General features: G+C 41.2%; 2 protein-coding genes across 7 annotated transcripts in view; one reads left to right on the forward strand and one right to left on the reverse strand.

Moving 5' to 3' along the window:
- Positions 1–3,440, reverse strand: part of CHEK2 (checkpoint kinase 2) — a 31,937-nt gene extending 28,497 nt beyond the window's left edge. Inside the window, exons 1-3 of one of the 2 annotated variants that reach the window (XM_054594390.1) lie at positions 3,397–3,440; positions 2,402–2,568; positions 1,101–1,425 (exon numbers count right to left, since the gene is read on the reverse strand). In XM_054594390.1, the coding sequence (XP_054450365.1) occupies positions 1,101–1,419 (319 nt within the window). In that variant the 5' untranslated portion in view covers positions 1,420–1,425; positions 2,402–2,568; positions 3,397–3,440. The remainder of the gene's footprint in view (positions 1–1,100; positions 1,426–2,401; positions 2,569–3,396) is intronic. The other variant, XM_054594389.1, reaches the window with a different exon arrangement.
- Positions 3,441–3,690: 250 nt separating this feature from the next.
- Positions 3,691–16,908, forward strand: HSCB (HscB mitochondrial iron-sulfur cluster cochaperone). 5 transcript variants are annotated; one of them, XM_054594340.1, is made up of 6 exons: positions 3,691–3,958; positions 5,008–5,104; positions 5,420–5,509; positions 6,262–6,406; positions 6,655–6,702; positions 16,047–16,908. In XM_054594340.1, exons 1-6 carry the CDS (start codon positions 3,723–3,725, stop codon positions 16,136–16,138), a joined length of 708 nt encoding a protein of 235 aa, XP_054450315.1. In that variant the 5' UTR covers positions 3,691–3,722; the 3' UTR covers positions 16,139–16,908. The 5 variants fall into 5 exon arrangements, with proteins under 5 accessions (XP_054450315.1, XP_054450316.1, XP_054450318.1 ...); XM_054594342.1 differs by lacking the exon at positions 3,691–3,958 and adding an exon at positions 4,409–4,577; XM_054594341.1 differs by lacking the exon at positions 6,655–6,702.
- Positions 16,909–19,518: the final 2,610 nt, after the last annotated feature.

The raw sequence follows: 19,518 nt of genomic DNA on the forward strand, positions 1-19,518 counted from the left end.
AACCTCCCACGGAAGGCCTGCTCTGACCTTTGCTCATTCGGAGGGTCCTCAGGCACATGTGTGGAGGAGGGCAGAAAGAACAATGGAGGAGGCAAGGGACCAAAAGCTCCCAGAGAGGAAATTAAAGGTCTGAACCCAAGGAAGGATGGGCCCCTCCTCCCAGCAGAGAAGGGGGTGCAGATGAGAGAGTGTTTGGGGAGGGGAAGAGATGCATTGTTTTTAACATGTGAGTTGAAAGTTTAAATAAGCTCTTCTCTTTGCCAGGATTCTAGACCCCTTCAAAGTTCAAACTCACTGTCTTCCTCTCAGAACACCCTATATCACTAAACGAATTAAAGGCATCAGGGGGAAAAGTTAACCCATCTCTCTTTTTCCCAACCTTTGGCTTATCTCCCTCACCTTTGCTTTAATATTATTTTCCCATTTAACAGATGAGTGTGAGGCTCAGAGAAGTAGCATGACTTGCCTGAGATTACCCAGCTAGAGAGAGGCAGCTACAACTTGAACCCCTGTCCCTCTGACTCGCACCCTCACTCTTCCCCGACTCTCCCCGCTATAGTCTCACCCTTATGTTCTTCCCACTCAAGTATTTTAAGTCTTTCCCTCTTTACCAGTTCCTTTCATTTTCATTTCATGCAGTAACAAGGTTCCTTTTCGGCTAACTAATTTCCTTACCTTTCTGACCCTTTCTTTCATAATAACAGGTTAAGAGCATAGGTTTAAATCATGCCTCTACCGACTCCTACCTGTATGGCTGTAAACAAGTTAATCAATTTCTCTCTAAGCCTCACTTTACACTTTTGTAAAATGGAGATAAGAATAATACACTCAGAGGACAATTTTGAAATTTAAATAAGATAGTCCCACATTCCGCCCAACATCAGATAGGCCAGCATCAGAGGACAGAAGCTGTCCTAGTGCAGGAAGGATGACAGGTCCTGGCACAGGTTCAAGCCTCAGCATGGATGCTTATAGTCCTGAGTCAATATGTACAGGCCCTACAACTGGCAGTAGCTTGAGCATTCTGCTGCAGCAAATATCTGGGGGTTGTTTTTCCCAAACACCATATTAATATTACACTATATAACAAAGGGCCTTACCAAGATTGGAGAATCCATCCTGAAGGGCCCATAAACGAGCCCAAGGGGCAGGCTCCTCTGGTTCTTGGTCCTCAGGAATAGAATAGAGTTCTTGAGTGGACACTGTGTCTAAGGAGCTCAGTGTCCCCGAGCTGGAGTGAGAAGACTGGCTGGACGTTGGCACTGTGCTGGTAGAGGAGCTGGATGTGCCCTGGGACTGTGAGGAGCTGCCTTGTGTCTGTGAGGAGGGGCCATGGGACTGCGAGAAACCACCTTGGGACTGTGAGCAGGTGCTGCTGCCATGGGGCTGCTGACACTCCGCATCTTGCTCCTGAGACATCACGACCTCAAAAAATAAGTATCCAAAAATAAGGTGAGCGAGCTTCAAGGAACAAGACTTAGAGTTCGAGAGTAAAGGATGAGCATGTTACAATGGCCAAAAAAAATCCAGGGCAAGTGTGCTCTGCAAAAATTAAAATTCTAACAGTCTAGACCTACAGTCCTGGGCTGTTTTTCATCAGATCATTTTCTCTAGATCAGTTTTTTGTCTGATAGCCACAAACCACAGGGGGAAGAAACAAAAAATAAAAATTATTCAAAGGCTATTAATTTATTTTTTTAAAAAGCAATGAAATAGGAGTTGAGGAGGGGAAAAAGACTTGTAACAGTTTACCTTCACCCATTGTTTAAAAATTAGAAATAAAACCTAAAATGTATTCATTAATACAACCAACGCTACCCTTAAAATGTCATATATGTTTGGAAAGGGAAAGAAGGGGAAGGGTCTGGTGGCTTTGGGGTAGATGAAGGGCAGAGAAACCTCAGTTATTTGTTGCACAACTGTGGGGGAGGAGGTATTTACATAGAAGATTACTGGTGCCCCTCCTCCCCACAACCAGCTCCGGAAGGTAAGGACCAAGTTCTATTGGTTGATTAGAGATTCCTTAACCGCTAAGTGCTGGGCCACTCACAGAGGCATACAGAGCACAAAGAGGACTGCCATAAACAACTCCACCTAGTCTTTTGTGATGCTAAGTGACTATGGGCTCATCTTTTCACCAACCTAAATGGCCTGCCAGCCCTTCACAATCTTTCAGGAACCATTCTTTGAGCCACAGAAGACCCTAACAGAGGTTCCCATCCTTGCTTTAGAATTAACTTGATGGACAGTTAAACTCTGATAACAGCCTACGGAAAAGTCAAAGTAACTTTCAAACCCTCTAACTTTAAATCCCTAATCTGATTCTTTTTTAAAGGCACTTTCTCTCCAGATTCGCACACTCAGACTACTCCTCCAGGAGAGCATAGTAAGCATTACTCACACTGACTGCATTTACACAGCTTTCCAGATACAAAAGTCCCGACGAGTTTTCCTTAAAGCACACGAGGAAGGTGGTGCCAGAGCAGTCTGCCACTCCAGCTGCTTTAACACTACCTCCGCCAGGCTGTGTTCTGCAGTTCCTTGAGCAAGACTTCTCCACCCTGAAAACTGGCAAAAGACAACGCGTGAAGATGTAGCTATCATGGCTTATGATAAATAAGGGTCAACCAGGTGGGCACCACACTGGTCTCAGTGGAGTGGTTACAGGCAAATAGGCCTGGAGTCAGATGCCTGGGTCAGATCTTTGCATGATCTTTGGGTGGATCACAACGACCTGGAACCTTATCTGATAAAAGCAGATATTGAGGGTTAAATGAAATGATGCATGGAAGCTCCTCCCCCAGCAATGCTTTATAATTGGGAGAACAGAATTCCAGTCCCAAAGAATCCAAAAGCACCTTAGAAGTGCAACGCAATTCCCCCCGGCCCCAAATAAAGACACCAAGGAGGACTGGTGCTTCCCTGCCCTTTCCTCGCCACCCCATTCCACATCCTTACTTATGGACACTTGCAGGGAATCCTCCTGCACAGGTGTGTTTCCACTTCCTGCAGTGCGTAGCAGCTGAGCGGGTTCTCGGTATTTTGAGATTGAACCGAAAGTATGGTAATAATTACTAACACTTATAGAACTCTTTACAAAGCAACTTCGCTCTGATTTTGAAGAGTACAGCTTTGCTGCTTCTTATCTTGCACGTCCTGGACAGCTTCAGCTTGTAAGCAACAGGGGAAATGAACTTCACCTGGAAGTTCAACTACAAAGAAGGAAGAGTGTCGCCCACGCACTGCTCTTCCACCCTCCCACCCTCCCACCCTCCCATCCTCCCGAGTTCAAAAAGGAAGGCAAAGCCTAAGGTCGGGAGATTCAGCGTTCATAAGATGCTGAGGACGGGATTCGAACCCCCAAACACCCAAGAGACGTTCCCCACTAAGACTCACCACATGAGCCCACCAGGAACCACACACTCAGCAGCTGCAGCCGGCGGCGTGGCGCTAAACAAATACAAACTCCACTTTGAACCAATCAAAACACCCCTTCGCTGCCGCCGGACCAGTGAGGAGCAGGGGATGTGGCCATCCAAGCTAGCCTAACTGCTTGCTGGGAGTTGTAGTTTAAAACATAGACCGGGACTCAGAATCCAGGTTTCCCCCTAGTGATCCCGCCCCCTCTGCTCTCCAGCCAATCAGCAGTACTAATCTGGTCGGCCGCAGTTTTCCCGGTTTTCCCTTCTCCATTGACCGCTGCGAAATAGGCCACGGGCCAGATGTGGGGTGGTAGGACCTGGACCTTGTCCCGGCTGTGGGGGTTGTGGCCAACAGGGGTCCTCGGACGGAGACCGCTGAGCTGCAATGCTGCGTCGCTAAAAGGAAACAGCTCCCCCCAGTGTTGGAACTGCGGCGGCCCAGGGGACCTCATTCGGGGGGACGGGTTCTTCTGCCCACAGTGCCGGGCTCTGCAGCCACCTGACCCCACTAGAGACCACTTCAGCCTTATGGACTGGTACGGGAGGCAGTTTTGGGAAACGCGCAGGGCGAGAGAGACGTCAGCAGCAGGCGTGCGAGAGGGAAGGGCCGATCAGATTCGGGAAGAAGGTGGGACCAGTTAGATAGGTGGGCGGAACCCTAGAGACCAGGGGAAGGGGATGGGGACTGGGAGAGTGAAAGATGGGGTGTGACCTGAGGAAGAGGAAATTGAGGGACCAAGACAAAAGTGGTGGGGGGACTGGAGTAGCAGGGGATAGTTAGGGAAAATTGAGTGCTGGAGGCTACGGGAGGGAGACTTGGGGCGGGGCCTGCGGGAAAGGTTACTTGAAAGGCCCCAGAGAAAGGAGAGTTGAGGGATGGGGTCAGAACAATTAAAGTACGGTTTAAACTTTTAAGAAAGGAGTACTGAGGTATTATCCAAAATAAAGGAATAAAAACACGAAAAAAACCAATGTGGTGGGCGGAGTCTAAGGGAAAACTTAGAATTGGAAGGCGAGAGTCAAAGAAATGTGTGATTTTCCTCTTCCTCCGAAGGTTGAGGAGCTTGGAGAGGTGGTGAACTTTGGGCAGAGCTAAACCGATTAGATGGGTCAGGATCTGGGGATTGAAAGCGAAAGGGACTGGATTAAAACAAGGTAGGTTGACAGATGAAGGGACCCTGGCCTTGGAAAGACACGGTGAGATTTGGTAATGCCCCTTCCCCTTATCTCTGGGATCTGGCCTCACCAGTCCTTCAGCACTTCTGAGTGCTGAAACAAAACTAATTATTTAAGTTCCTCCAGGGTGCCAAACTAGCATGTTTCCTCTGTCTTGATGATCCTCCTGTGATCTTTGATTGCTCATCACTACCGTTCAGGTCACAGCTCAAATGCCATCTCTTTGTCCACCATATCTCCCAGTCTCTCTGATCCTATTCTGTTTTCCTTCCCAGCACCTACAACTTTTGGAAGTTATCACTGTCTCCATGTTTACTGCATATTCGCCCATGGGAAAAGGAACCAGGCCCATAGTGTACAAATCTATAAATATTTGATGCATAAATTTTGTCTCTCAATTTCCTTCCAGCAACCGTTCCTTCAGAGTTGACACTACAAAGCTCCAGCATAGGTACCAGCAACTACAGCGTCTAATTCACCCAGACTTCTTCAGCCAGAGGTCTCAGGTAGTCTTTTGGCCATCCTTAATCATACCCAAACATATGTGCATTCCATGGGGGTGGCTGTGGCCTTGTGGTTATTTGATTATGAGGCAGAGCTGGACAGCTCCACCATGTGGCAGCCAGTCCCCAGCCAGCCAGGCCCTGGACCTGTTCTGTAGAATTAGAACCCATCAGTTGAAAATAAATATAGCTCATCCCACACCAGTTCAGCTTTGGCCACTTCTTAGGTCCCTGCCCATCGGTATTTTATGAAACAGTTTGTTAATGTGAAATGACTGATTTGGATGGTAATAAAACTATCTTCATCTCCACTAACAGAGAGAAAAGGACTTCTCAGAGAAGCATTCGACCCTGGTGAATGACGCCTATAAGACCCTTCTGGCTCCCCTGAGTAGGGGACTATACCTTGTAAGGTGATTTCCCAACCCTTCTATGAGTGACTACCTGGTGTCCATTGCACTAAGGCAGGGGTGTCCAACCTTTTGGCATCTCTGGGCCACATTGGAAGAAGAATTGTCTTGGGCCACACATTAAATACATTGCAACACATAATTACAAAAAAAAAAAATCTCATAATGTTTTTTTTTTTAAGTAAATTTAAGATTTTGTGTTGGGCCTCATTCATAGCCATCCTGGGCCACATGCAGCCCACAGACTGCAGGTTGGACACCCGTGCTGCTCCCCTGTATTCAGCAGAGGAGCACTTGAGCCCTGAGCCAATTTAGGGAACCGAAGATAGTACATAAGTGTAGTTTTCTCTGAATATTCTCTGTAAATCTTACTTGTCTAATCGCATTTTTTTAAACCATTTTCTATAAATTTCAAGGATTGTATGACAGTGGCTTTTAGGAAAGTAATTTGAGGGGTTTGGGAGGAGGGTGGAGGTGAGTACTGTAGAATTTTAGGATTTGATAGAATCTTTACAAATACTCACAATGAAGGAATGGCTCCCCCAGGGTCACACACTTGTAAGCAGAAAGGGATCCCGTCCAAGCATTCCTTTCTCAGTCTGTTTCCGGCACACTACCCTCACACTTTCATTATTAGGACAGTTCAAGTTTTCCCTGAGTGGTATTCTTTTTGGAAAGGTCAGTAGGATTTACGATGTTGGCCACAGTTTCTTGAACACAACTTATTTTCTCTGCTTTGTGCCCCAAAAGCTAAAGCTCCATGGAGTAGAGATTCCTGAAGGAACAGATTATGAAATGGACAGGCAATTCCTCATGGAAATAATGGATATCAATGAAAAGCTCGCAGAGGCTCAAAATGAAGCTGCCATGAAAGAGATTGAATCTTCTGTCAGAGGTAAAGGATAAAATATCACCATATGTATTTTATTGCTATTATATGTCTGCTGTTTAAGTGCAAAATGAATATAAAAATACATATTGGTCATCATAATGCTTCAGGGAGTATCTTTGTCTTGGGTATACGGAAACCTATTTTGTCTGGAGATTAGGATGTAACGTCCCTTCTTCTCTGGAATGCAGCTTTGTCTTCATATCATGAGTCTATTTAAATGGAAAAATTAAGATAACGGTTTTCTCTTTCAGCAAAACAGAAAGAATTGACTGACAGTGTGAGCAGAGCTTTTGAACAAGGTACTGTCTTCATTTCTTTCTCAAATATGGAAAGAAATGATAAGCACTGAGGTACAAGCATCCATTCAACAAATAGCTATTATGTACCCATCTTATGATAGTTACATGGGAATGTATTAAATATAGATGAGTGTACATTTTTGCCTTCAGAATTCACAGTCTTGCGGACAAAGAAGGCACGTGCCAAAAAATCATCTCATGCCAGTGAAAGTTAAATGAGAAAAAGTCCTCTCATAAGTAGGAAAAGATAAGATGAAGGATGTGTGCTGAAGCCAACACAGATAGATGAGGGCAAGGCTGCACATTCAGCATTTGACAAGGCCTGCACACCCCTTTTTCTACAAAGCCCAGGAGGAGAGAAGCCTATGGCAGAGCACTGCCCAAATTACAAATATGAACCACTCATCTTTGTCACCATGACGTGGCTCTCAGAGTGAAGAGACTATGTTCATTGCTACCTGTTTTTAAGCAAGAACAACCTTTCAATCCATTCCTGACTGTTGCTACCGCCTTAATAAAAGAATAATGGCCCTTTAACATAGGGTTCATTTTAATGTAAGAAGCAGAAAGCTCCTCAGGGTAGCCCAAATAAAGGGAAATTATTGTAAGGAATCAGGGCTACTTCCCAGAATCCAAAGAGAAAGTCCCTGCAATATATTACAGTACAGCGTGGTAAGAGTTTTTCTGCAACAGAACCTGGGAACCGAAAAGCGGTCTGGAACCGACTGTGCTCCTAGACTCACAGTCCATGGTAATGCATTCCATCATCTCTCTAAAAACCACTTCTGTCTGCTTCTTTCTTGGTATATGGTGCCCCAAAGTGGCCTCTCCCACTGGATGACTCTTTAGTCCTCCTAGATCTATTATAAGAACAAGGCCTTTCACCATCTGGCTATAGTCCTTTAGACCCACCTCTAGATTTCTGGGAGAGGGAATTTGATTGGCCCAGCTTTAGCCAGATGTCCAATCCGGTACAGTCTGCTAGGGCCATGGGCGTAGGCTTATATCTATGCTGCCTACTTTGCAGACTGTAGGAGTTGATTCTGAAAGCAGGGACAGGGAGGGCCTCTAAAAAGTAGGAGAGAAATAAAGGTTAACAGCAGAAAAGACAGGAAACCCATGTATCTGTCTGAAACCCACGTCACCCAGCCCACAGGCTAGGATGGTCAAATTGTGTTCCACCAGGGCCCACCCCCAGCTGCTGTTGTGCCTTTGTATACTATTTTTTTAATTATAAAATATAATTGTGAAAAAGAATAATGTGTAAGTACAATTTAAAGGATAATAACAACACCTATGTCCTCACCACCCAGCTTAAGAAATAGAACATGCAAATGAGATATATAAATGGCCAATAGACACATAAAAATATACTCAACATCACTAATCATGAAGGAAATGAAAATCAAAACCACAGTGAGATACTATCTCATACACATTAGAACAGCTACTGTAAATTGTTTTAAAAATGCAGAAAATAAAATGTTTTGGCGAGGATATGGAGAAGTTGGAACTCTTGTGCATTGTTGCTGGGAATGTAAAATAGTGCAGTCACTAAAGAAAACATGGCATTTCCTAAAAAGTTAAAAATAGAACTGCCATACAATCCAGCAATTCCACTTCTGGGAATATCTAAAGAATTGACAGCAGGGGCTCAAAAAGATACTTGTATGCACTGTCAAAGATAAACAAAGCCAGATACTAGTTAAAGCAAAAAGGACAGATTTGAATCAGTAGTAACTATTGCAATAGGAAAGAGTCTAGCATGAACTAAACTCAACTTCAATTTGTGACTGGGCATTTTATTTTATTTTTTTCTAATTTTTATAATTAATTTTTTTTTTAAATTGTGTGACTGCACACTTTAAAGAGATGATGAGGAAATGGGGAGGGGGTACGCAGGGGCTAAGTAGAGTCAGGGAAATGAAAAATTCCAAAGAGTGGAAAGGGGGGAAGTTGGTCCATATAAAATAGGTCGAGGCTTGCTTACTGGCACTTATCAAAATTGGGCACCCACCCTCCCACAGAGCCGGACACAGGTACTGTATCTTCAGGTGCTGGCTGGAACAAACTGTAAGAAAGAGACAGCAAGAATAGATGTTCTTCTTTCCTCTGAACAACATAAGTCCATTTCTCATTTGATTGTCTTTTGTTTATTAAGTACGAGCTGAAGCATCTGTTGAGACGGTAGTTAGAGGACATTTGTTGAATAACATGAGCAATCAGGCATTTAATTAGGAGTATCTCTATAAAAACAAAAAGAAAAACAAAGATTACTGTTGGAGCAGAATATAATCAACAGTTTCTGAGTCAAGAGTGAAGCCATTTGAGAAGACACTGAACTCCTAAGCATCTTTAGTGGTGACATGAGGGTGGCAGTGGCAATCTGATGGATTTCCTGGTTGATAGCTTGAATGTGATGATGGCAGAGATATCATTGTCACAGTCATGGTTATTTCCCAGAGCAGAGCATGGGACATGCAGGAGTTCTGGTGGACTTTCTAGGTGGCCCATGTACCAGCAGCTCTAAGTTATCAGGCTTCAGCTTGCAGGACTTTCTCAGATTCTGGAGGAAAAGGGCAACTACAAGATAACCTGAGTCCCAAAAATGATCTAGGCAGTCAGGAGGGAGGGTAAAAAATTGGAAACATCATTTTGTAGAGCTGTGGCCAGATATTGAAGGAAGGTAGAAGAACTGAGGATTTGGTAAAGGCTGACAAAATGTGTAATATGGCAGGATCTAGTTCAGTTTATAGGTAAATAAAACTGCAAAGACAATGAACAAGTCTAGATTATGATAACCCACAGGGTGTGTTATATTTTTCCCCTGAAACATAAAATTTATCTCTACACTCACCCTCCTATGTAATCAAAGATAAATTAAGATGATTGTTGTTTAAAAAATAGTTTTAGTTGCATTAAGTTTGGATTGATTACTTATGTGACTCCAACAAGAATGATAATTGACCATACAGGCCTTTTCAAGTTTTCTTTATGGAACTTTTTATAAGGAATCTTGGGTTGGACTTCAAAAGCCTCTCAGTGCTAGAAGTCAAGCCAAAAAATCCTCTATCAGGCATCACCTTCAGTGGGTGAATTCCTCTCTTCTCAAGGTCCCTGAAATATCCTAAGTTTCCGGAGCGTGCCAGGAAGTTACTTTACTTACTCACCTATAAGGTTGAGAACCCTTTAAGCCAGATTCCAGGCAAAAAGTTTCAAGAGGGCTTTATAAGCATTGGTTCCAAATAGTCAGCCTTAGTTCCTTAAAATTATCTGGTCATACCTGACTTTTCTTTTTATTCTATTTATTTTTTCTTTAGAGAGAGGGGAAGGGAGAAAGAGAGGAAGAGAAACATCAATATGTGGTTGCCTCTCATGTGCCCCGCACCAAGGACCTGGCTCACAACCCAGGCATGTGCTCTGACTGGGAATCGAACTGGTGACCCTTTGGTTTGCAGGCCAGCACTCAATCCACTGAACCACACCATCCAGGGCTGGTCATATCTGATTTTATGCATCATTTTTAAATATGGCATTCTAGTCAAAGCCTTCATAATTCTGTCCTATCACAAAGAGGACAGATTCTTATTAAACCTATATAAATATATTGCTATGAAAATAAGAATATTCAATAATAGTTTCCAATATTTTTAGCAATCAAGCAGGGAGAAAAGAAGATAGCTTAAGAGAAAACAGAACAGGATTTGTCTTAATTCTGGGAAATAGCTCATTTAAGAGCCAGCAATATTTCAAATAAAAAAAATATTAAAAAACTATAGTCACCGAGAGCAGTGTGGCTTCATTGGTTGGTCATTGTCCCTGAAAGTAAAAGGTCAGAGGTCAATTCCTGGTCAGGGCACATGCCTAGGTTGCAGGTTTGGTCCCTAGTCAGGGCATGGGCATGTACAAGAAGAAACCGATCACTGTTTCTCTCTCAGATCAATGTTTCTCTCCCTCTCTCTCTCCCTTCCCCTTTCTCAAAAATAAATAAATAGCATCTTTTTTTTTTTTTTAATTATAGCCATTCTTCATCAGTTAACTCAATCTGATGTAATCAGTTTTGTTCTGCCTGATCTTGGGTTAGCAGTTTTATGAACCCATTGGCTTTTAGAAATCCTGACTTAATTCATCAGTTTGATTTCAAAGTTATTTAAGCAATGCCATCAGAAGCCTGTAACCCAGAGTACCTGGCACAGTCCTTTTTCATGGATCTTCAAGATAGTCCTGTTGTGTTAAACACAAGTAGTCTGGCCTGTAGCTGGTTGCAGAAGCTTTTAGGAAAGCATTAGAGTAAAACATCTATCTATGGATAGCAAAAGACTTAAAGAGACCATAGTTAAAGATCTGATGAGACTTCATTACAAAAATAACACAACTGACACGGAAATTTGGTTGGTTATGTGACATACACATTTTTAAATGATAATTGAGTTGATAACATTATACCAAGATATATTATGGATAGTGATGACATTGACAAATGTCTATGAATTATACAATTTCTAAAATAACAACATTTTACCCATATAAATGTAACCTAGGGAAGGTTAAATATCTCTTCTATGATACTGCTTCCCATGTTATATAACCATATCAAATAAACCTAATTTGTTTCATATCTCTCTTTTTATAAGATGAGAGAACAAATCTTTTGAGGTTTTCCAGGGGTTCTTTTGGAAACTTCAAACTCAGTTCAAGTTCAAGAAGACTTTGTTTAGAATTTGATTTGGGAAGTTGTCAAAAATGTCAAAAGGTTTGAAAATTTAATTAAATAGGACAATAGCTCATTTTGAAACTTAGTTGTCTATTTAACCAAAGTAGTGATAAAAGATTTCAAACCCCAAATATAGGAGGTAACATAGAAAAAGAAAAAAAGAAAACCTTAGCTCTTTGAATAGTAAGAAGACTTGGTTCTCTTAAGTAATCAAGGCCATGATAAAAACAACATGAAGTACAGGAAATTATTTTGAGAAGACACAGAATATTTATCTCCAGAAAGTAAGAAATGTGTCTTACAGTCTTTTATTAAGAGCAGACCAATAATCCAAGAAACTTTGTAATTTCAACAGAGAGAAAACCAAACTCTGGTTTTGTAATAGTGCACTTCATATATAAATCCACTTAATCTTTGCCAGCTTTGACATCATAACATAAACATTTCCTTTTCCACAAACTTTTTTTAATACCCATTCAGGTTTTACCCAGCTCTTTCCCTTTTTCACATTCTACTTTAGGAAAAAACCACTCTCCTTTTTATCTTTACAAAAACACATTTCTCCTTTCCTTGCATACTTTTCATGTAAGAACACATTCTACTTTTCTCCATAATTAGTATACAAAGTTGTTTCCCTTCACTCCTATTGTTTGTAGTAGTTTTGTTTTTATATATTGATTATAAATTTAAACTGTTAGTAATCTTTATTTTCCAGAGAAAACTGGGAAATAGGCAATTGAGAACTATTATATACCAGAATTCTGTAAGCAGATTAGCAAATTTTATTAATGTACCATCTCATAATCCCTGGAGATACATGCTTTTTATAATACTTTTTTTTTAAATATGGCGATAACATATTTATTAACATACCCAAATATCTTTGGCTTCCCTAGACCATATAAAAATAAGAAGCCAAAGTATATAAACTTAAACTAGTGCACAATGATGAATGTTGTTAGCATTTTATCTTATTCAGAAATTAGACACTTAATGAAAATCTGTTATTCCACTTAGGTTAGCATATCTCTAAGGTTGCAAGTTGCCAAAAAGATTTTGGAAAAGATTTTTAGGTGACATTATGAAACACTATTATTGTTGAAATAGTTTTTCAAAATAATTTAATTTAAGTAATATCAATTTTATCATTTCTATAATCTTAAATATCTAATATGTTTATTTGACTAGTAAACCTAAGTAGAATAAAAATGTATGCTTGCATTATATTTACTGTTGACAACTCTGAAGATGTACCTATCATATTAAACCAACAACATCAAACTAAGTCTTATTTCCAAAAGATTTATCTAAATTATGTGAAACTGAAAAACATTTGAGTTAGTTCCTATATTTCTGGATATTTTAGGAAGATTTCATTTATATAAATCTTACTTCTCTCTAATTCAATTAGTATACAAGTCTTTTTCCTTTTTTTTTTATTTTATTTTTATCCTCACCCGAGGACTTTTTTTTTTCATTGTTTTTAGAGAGAAAGGGAGAGAGAGAAATATCAATGCGGGAGAGAAGCATTGATTTATTACGTCCTATTCTCCCCTAAACCTAGGACTTAACCCACAACCTTCCAGTTATGGGACAACACTCCAACCAAAGGAGCCACACTGGCCAGGGCAGGAAGGACACAACTCCTCTAAGGGTTTTATAAAGTAATTTGGTAATATACCATCTAGAGGTAGGAAAATATCACTTATATATATAAACATAACAGACTGGCCAATGCAAATAGAGATCTTAGGGTTTTCATTCTAAGATTTTAGCCATAAGTCAGGCATAAATAAATACAATAATATAAAACTCATTAGTTTACATATAGAGTGGTTCTCATTTTTGTTCCATTTTGTAGATTTATCCAAATTGTGTTTCTGGCAACAGAATAAGTTAAAGGTTACCTGTTCAATATGAGGGCTGAAGCTTTCCACCAATATTTCTGGAAAAGACCTTTTAAGATTTTTTTATTTTGTTTCGTTTTTTTGCCTTGATATATAATCTTATGTAAACTGTGGACTAAATGTCTGTTTCCAATCAGCTTTATCAGGTTGCTTTTGGGGTGCCTGAGTCCCTTGAGAGCCCCCAGTGAGGACCAGGAGCCCAAAGTCCCAGGAACTATAGGGAGTTCAGGGGTGGGAGTGAGAAGGGGAAGGTCTGGCAGTGCGGACACAGGAGTGGAGGAGGTAGGGGCTTGAAAAGGGGACATATCAAAGGATGCAAGGGAGCTGAAGGGAAGATGGAAGATGGTGAAGGAGGAGAAAGGAGTGGGGGTGGGAGGAAGGAGTAGGGGTGAGGGGAAGGAGAGGCCTTGGAGGAGAGAGTTTGGGGGGATCTGAAGTTTCCCAAAGAAGCCACAGAAATTCCAAGATTTCCTAAGTAAAGTCATCCTAAGAAATGGACAGAGCACCGTGGTGACGTACTTTCATCAGGAGTTCGAGAAGGGAGGCTTCAGTCTACTGAGAAGTCCCCATGGAGGAGCAGACTCAAATAGAAAAAGCAAAGAGGACTTAGAAGGAGTAAGGAAGAAGAAAATTTCCAGCCCAGGGGGTCAATCCTCACTGGAAACAAGGAGCCAGGAAGAATTCTAGCTTAGGGGATACCTGTCAAAAGAATCCTGAGACTCTGACCCAGCTTTAGAAAGTATACTCAGAATTTTAAGAATCAAAATCTGTCCCCACTGTACTTCAACACACATTCGCCTGGGGAATTGAAGTTTGTCTCACCACTGGGTGCCCAAATGAGCATCAGACTGGAGATTAGACCAAGGTCTCTGCTTGTTGAAAGGTCTGGCTGTTACCCAAGGGCCCAGTGTTTTTTTCAATTCAGATCCAAGTCACAGTGCCAGATAATTTTCAAAAATAAACAAAGCCAGACATTAAAATTCAAAGTACAGATCTTAATCAGTAATAACTATTGCAATAGGGAAAAGAGTCTAGTGTGACCTGAACTCAACCTCAATTTGTGACTGGACATTTTAAAGGGAGAATGAAGAAAAGGGGATCGTGGTACAGAGGGGTTCGGTAGTGTCAGGGAAGTGAAAAATTCCAAAAGCAGGAATGAGGGAGTTGGTCCATTTGAAACCCATCTGGGTCTGCAAACTGACACTGAAGTAAGGTTCTTACCCTCACACAGAGCCTGGGAAACAGGCCCCATCTTCAGATATTGGCTGCAATAAATAGTAAATTTTGGGGCAGCCTTGAATTTACTCAGGCAGGCATTTTAAGAAAAGCTAGGATTATTGTAGAGATATGGCCTTGTGCTATTAGAAACTATGTTAGCATATATTAGTATAGGTCAAGGTCAAGGCCTAGTTAAGAAGAGCTCAGAGAAGCCTGGCTAGAGTTCTCTCAAGGACAACTTTGGTCGACACCCATGTTTGCAGGATTTTTCACCATAGCTAACAGGTGGAAGCATCCCAAGTGTCCATCAATAGTTGAACGGATAAACAAAATATGGTATATATACATACAATGGAATATCATTCAGCCTTAAAAAAGGCAGGAAATTCTGATACATGCTACAACATGGATGAACTTTGAAGATATTAATACTAAGTAAAATAAACTAGTCACAAAAAGATAAATATAATTCCACTGACATGCGTAGTCAAATTCATAGAGACAAAGTAGAATGGTGATTTCCAGGTGTTGGAGTAATGGGATGGGGAGGGAGGAAAACAGGAAGTTATTGTTTCCTAGGTATGGTGTTTCAGTTTTACAAGATGAGTTCTGTGGCTAAATGGTGGTGTTGGTTGCACAACAATATGAATGTACTTAATGCCACTGAATTCTACACTTAAAAATTGTAACTTTTATGTTCTGTGTATTTTGTCACAATTAAAAGAATTTTTGTAAATACAAAATAGAAGAAAATAAATATAGAACATGTCCACTGCCTTCCAAGCACCCAGTAGGCCCTTTACAATTGCTTCCTCCTTCCACTGTATTTTCATGCTCCTGAATTTGATGTTAATCATTTCCTTGTTTTTCTTGATAGTTTGAACCATATTTAAATATAACAGTATGTTACTTAGTTTTACATATATCTAAGCCAGAGCTTCTCAACATTGGCACTACCAACATGTTGGCCAGCCTGTCCCCTACCCTGTAGGATGTTTAGCAGGGCCCCTGGACTCAGTCCACTAGATATCAGTATTACCTTCCCAGGTGAGACAACCAAAAATGTCTCCAGACACTGCCAAATGTCCCAGTGGGCATAAAATCACCCCCAGTCAAGAACCACTGGCTTAAGGGCTTCATTCCCAGAACCGAGGTACAGAGACAGCTCTTCCTCAGTACCTCCCCATCCTCCTTGGGGTTAGACCACCATGTGCAATGGAGGAAAACTTGAAACACAACCATTTATTATTTGGGAACTGTCCTGAAGAGAATCACCTTCGCTTATTTAAAGTCTGAACCCTGTAAATAAGCATGCTTTTGCCTCCTTTTGGCTAGACCCTCTCTGGCGCCTTAATAATACAGATGTCTCTTGCTCAGACATATTGAGTAATTGATCAGCCCTCCAGAGGCTAGGGCTCAACTTGAATCCAGCTACTTTAGTCAATAGACTTAGTTTTATTCTTGCTTAAGCTGAAGTCTCACATTAACGTCTCTGTTTATTTCAGATGATTTTGAAAAAGCCAAGGAAATTTTAACAAAGATGAGATACTTTTCAAATATAGAAGAAAAGATCAAGTTAAAGAAGATTCCCCTCTAATTGTTGCTAGTTTTAAAGTTTTAAAAATAAAGTTCTTATATATTTCTTTGCTGGCTTCTACTAATTGAGACTAGATATGCTTTAACTGCTTATGTCATCTTAATTAAACCTGTGGCTGAGGCATTAACGGATGGCAAAGTTTTTCATGCCAGCAGAAACAGCCTAGCTGGAGTTTGAGTGGTCAGTGATGCTGATACACCATGCCTCCAGCTAGTCCAGTGGAAGAAGAGGTGGGGGTAGGGCCTATTTGAGGCCCTAGACGAGGGGTTTGGCAAATCTGTTCTGCAAAGGGCCAGGAAGTAAATATTTTAGGCTTTGTGGGCCATACCTTCTGTGTTGTAACTACTCAACCTGCCACTGTAGCACTTTACTTACAAAACAGGCATTGGGGTAGATTTGGCCATGGGCTTGCCAGCCTTTGCCCTAGAACCCCACCTTCCTTCACTGTTAGTCTTCTTAGCATGGCCTTCAGGGCATCCTGCTTGGTAACCATGCAAAGCTGCCTAATAGTCTCTGGCTTACATTTCAAAATGTAGTTAATACTATCAAGAATCACTCTGGTGTTAAGTACTAACCACATTTTCAGCTCCACCTTGGGAGAGAGCACTTTTAATTTCTCTGGACAGTTGACAACCTCTTGTCATGATTCCCATGCTCTTCTAACCCAGCCTGAAGCAACTCCACTTCCCCTTTTGGATCTTTGGAAATTCAATTTGAGTTCTTGATTCATTTCCAGAAAGAAAAAAAGTATTTTTTTTAAGTCTCTGGATCAAAGAAGATTAAAAGAGAAAATTCTGATTTTAAAATTCTAGCAAACAACATTCAAACTCTTGGAGAGAATTGCTTGTTTATAATTGTAAAAATTAAAAATTTTTGAACCACGGTTTACATTCTACCAGAGCTTTAAAACTCAGTCAGCTCCTTTGCATCCTTCCTCACCCTTGCCTAAGTATTTATGTCTTCTGATTCCTGATCCAGTTATACTCAGTAATCTTTGAGGACTTATGGATCTTCTGAAGAAAATTGACCACAGCAAAATAAGAAAAAAATTGACCACAGCAGCTGTCTGGCTTAATGGTACTTGGGAATATCAGTACAATCTCCAACCCCTCACAGTGTACAAGGAGAATGAGTTACTTTTCTGAAAACACACAGGGAGTCCTTTAAATAAATAATAACAATGCAAGCAAATGTGCTGATTAAATTTGGTTCTTCTGCAAAGAAGGAGATGAAAGGAGTGTTTGATACATTTCCCTAGACAATCTTTATTCCTTCTTCAGAACAATGATCGGGACCAAAACAATCTGACCACAAAAAAGAAATCAGATAAATATTGCCTCAAATGACATCTCTGGAGGAACTTCAAAGAAATTTTCCCTTACCTGTTGCCCCCAACTGGAAAGGTCACTGGGCTCTCCAGTAAACCATTTCTGACTTGGGAGTAAAGAAAAAAGACTTTATTTCTGAGTCATGACTTCTGAGTCAGTGGGATTACTTGTTTCCCCCTCTCCCAAATTCTTTCCCTTTTAGTCTAAACCCTTAAGTGTAGCTGGGCTCCTAAAGCCAGGAACACTTGAAAGTGTTCCCTGACAAAGCCCTATGGGAAGCCTGCTTTTAGACATCTGAGAGGTTAGCAGTCCTATTTGGATTAAAGTTTCTGACTCAGTGAAGCAAATGAAGCACCCACCTTCCAACCCCACATCATTCCTAATATAGTGTCAGAACAAATCAGAGGTCTTGACTAATTTGAGACTCTAATCTGGTGTCAGACAGGCATGGTGTTATAGACTACGTGTGTTCCCCCACCCGAAATTCCTGTGTTGAAGCCCCCACCTGCTATTGTGGCTGAATTTGGAGATGGTTGGTATCTCTAGGGAAGTAATTGAGGTTAAATGAAGTCATAAAGGTGGGGCCTTGATCCTATACGATCAGTGTCATAAGAGAAGACACCAGAGCCCTGGTGGGATAATTGAGTTGGTTAGAGGGTCATCCCAATATGTCAGGTTTGTGGGATCAATCCCCAGTCAGGGCACATACAAGAAAGCAACCAATGAATGCATAAATAAGTGAAACAAGTCAATGTTTCTCTCTAAAAATCAACTCTTTTAATTTTTTTTAAAGACACCAGAGTTCCTTTGTTCGTTCTACCTACACTCATGCCCTGTGAGAGCCAGAAAGAAGTCTGCCATGCACAAATCAGTAAAAGACTCCCCCAGAAACTGAAACTGACCATGTTGGCACCTTGATCTTGGATCTTCTTTAAAATGATGACAATAATAGTACAACCTATGAGCAGGGTTTTATGAAAATTAAATGAAATAAATTATCCATGCAAATTACTTAGCACAGTGAGTGGCACACAGTAGGAACTCAAATGTGATTTTTTAAAATGACAGTGACTACTTTTGTTATTTTCATTTTGGCAACAGTCATGCCTTTCACTGTAGAGGAAATACTATCCTTTCAACAAAGTTTTATGCACCTGCTTTGCATAAGAATGCTCAGCCCTGGACAGATATACAGTAGAGTTAGATGCTTCCTGTCTACCTGGGGAGAGGACTTTTATACCAACAACCAAAACAATAATAACAATTCCCATTTGCTGTATAGTTACTGTGTGCCAGGCACTATGTGCTGTACTTTGCATGATTCCATCAAATTAAACCCAAATCAATTCATTTTACATATGAAGAAACCAAGTTCCCAAGAGGTAAGACAGTCAAGAGCTGGGACTGAAACCTAGATCTGCCTGTAAAGCCTATGCTCTTAGGGAGGCTGAACCCACTAAGATTAAGTTACAAGCCAAGAGGATTAAACAACTTTTACAAGAGGGGCCATTTGCCAGGGCCTGCACCATGCCAAGAAGAGGCAGGATTTGACCTGAGCCCCTGTTTCCAAAGCCTGAGCGTACGGTTTCACTGGGCTTAGGGAGGGATGGCTCACAGTTAAAATAACAGGGAAGAAGGCTTCAAGGAAGATGTGGAGTGGGATTCAGACAAGCAGAAACAAGCTGTGTCAGGTGTCCCCAAGACCATCCCCAGGTTCAACAACTCACTAGGAACACCCACAGAACTCCTAAAGTCCTACTCATGGCTGTGATTTATTACTGAGAAAGAATACAAAGCTAAGTCAACAAAGGAAAAGGCACATGGGGTGAAATCTGATCGAAACCAGGCACAAGATTCCAAGTCTTCTCCCAGTGGAGTTACACAGTCACACAGGACACACTTAGATCCCTGGGCAACAGGACGTGACAACACGTGTGCAAATATTGAGTGCAAGGGAGCTCTGTAGAGCCTCAGTACCCAGAGCGTTTCTTGGGAGCCGGCAACATACGCACCTTCTGTCTAGCATGTGCCAAAATTCCAGACTCCCAGAAG

This window comes from Pteronotus mesoamericanus, unplaced genomic scaffold (assembly GCF_021234165.1).
Source record: "Pteronotus mesoamericanus isolate MK-2021 breed Mesoamerican mustached bat unplaced genomic scaffold, CSHL_Meso_final scaffold_507, whole genome shotgun sequence".
NCBI lineage: Eukaryota > Metazoa > Chordata > Mammalia > Chiroptera > Mormoopidae > Pteronotus > Pteronotus mesoamericanus.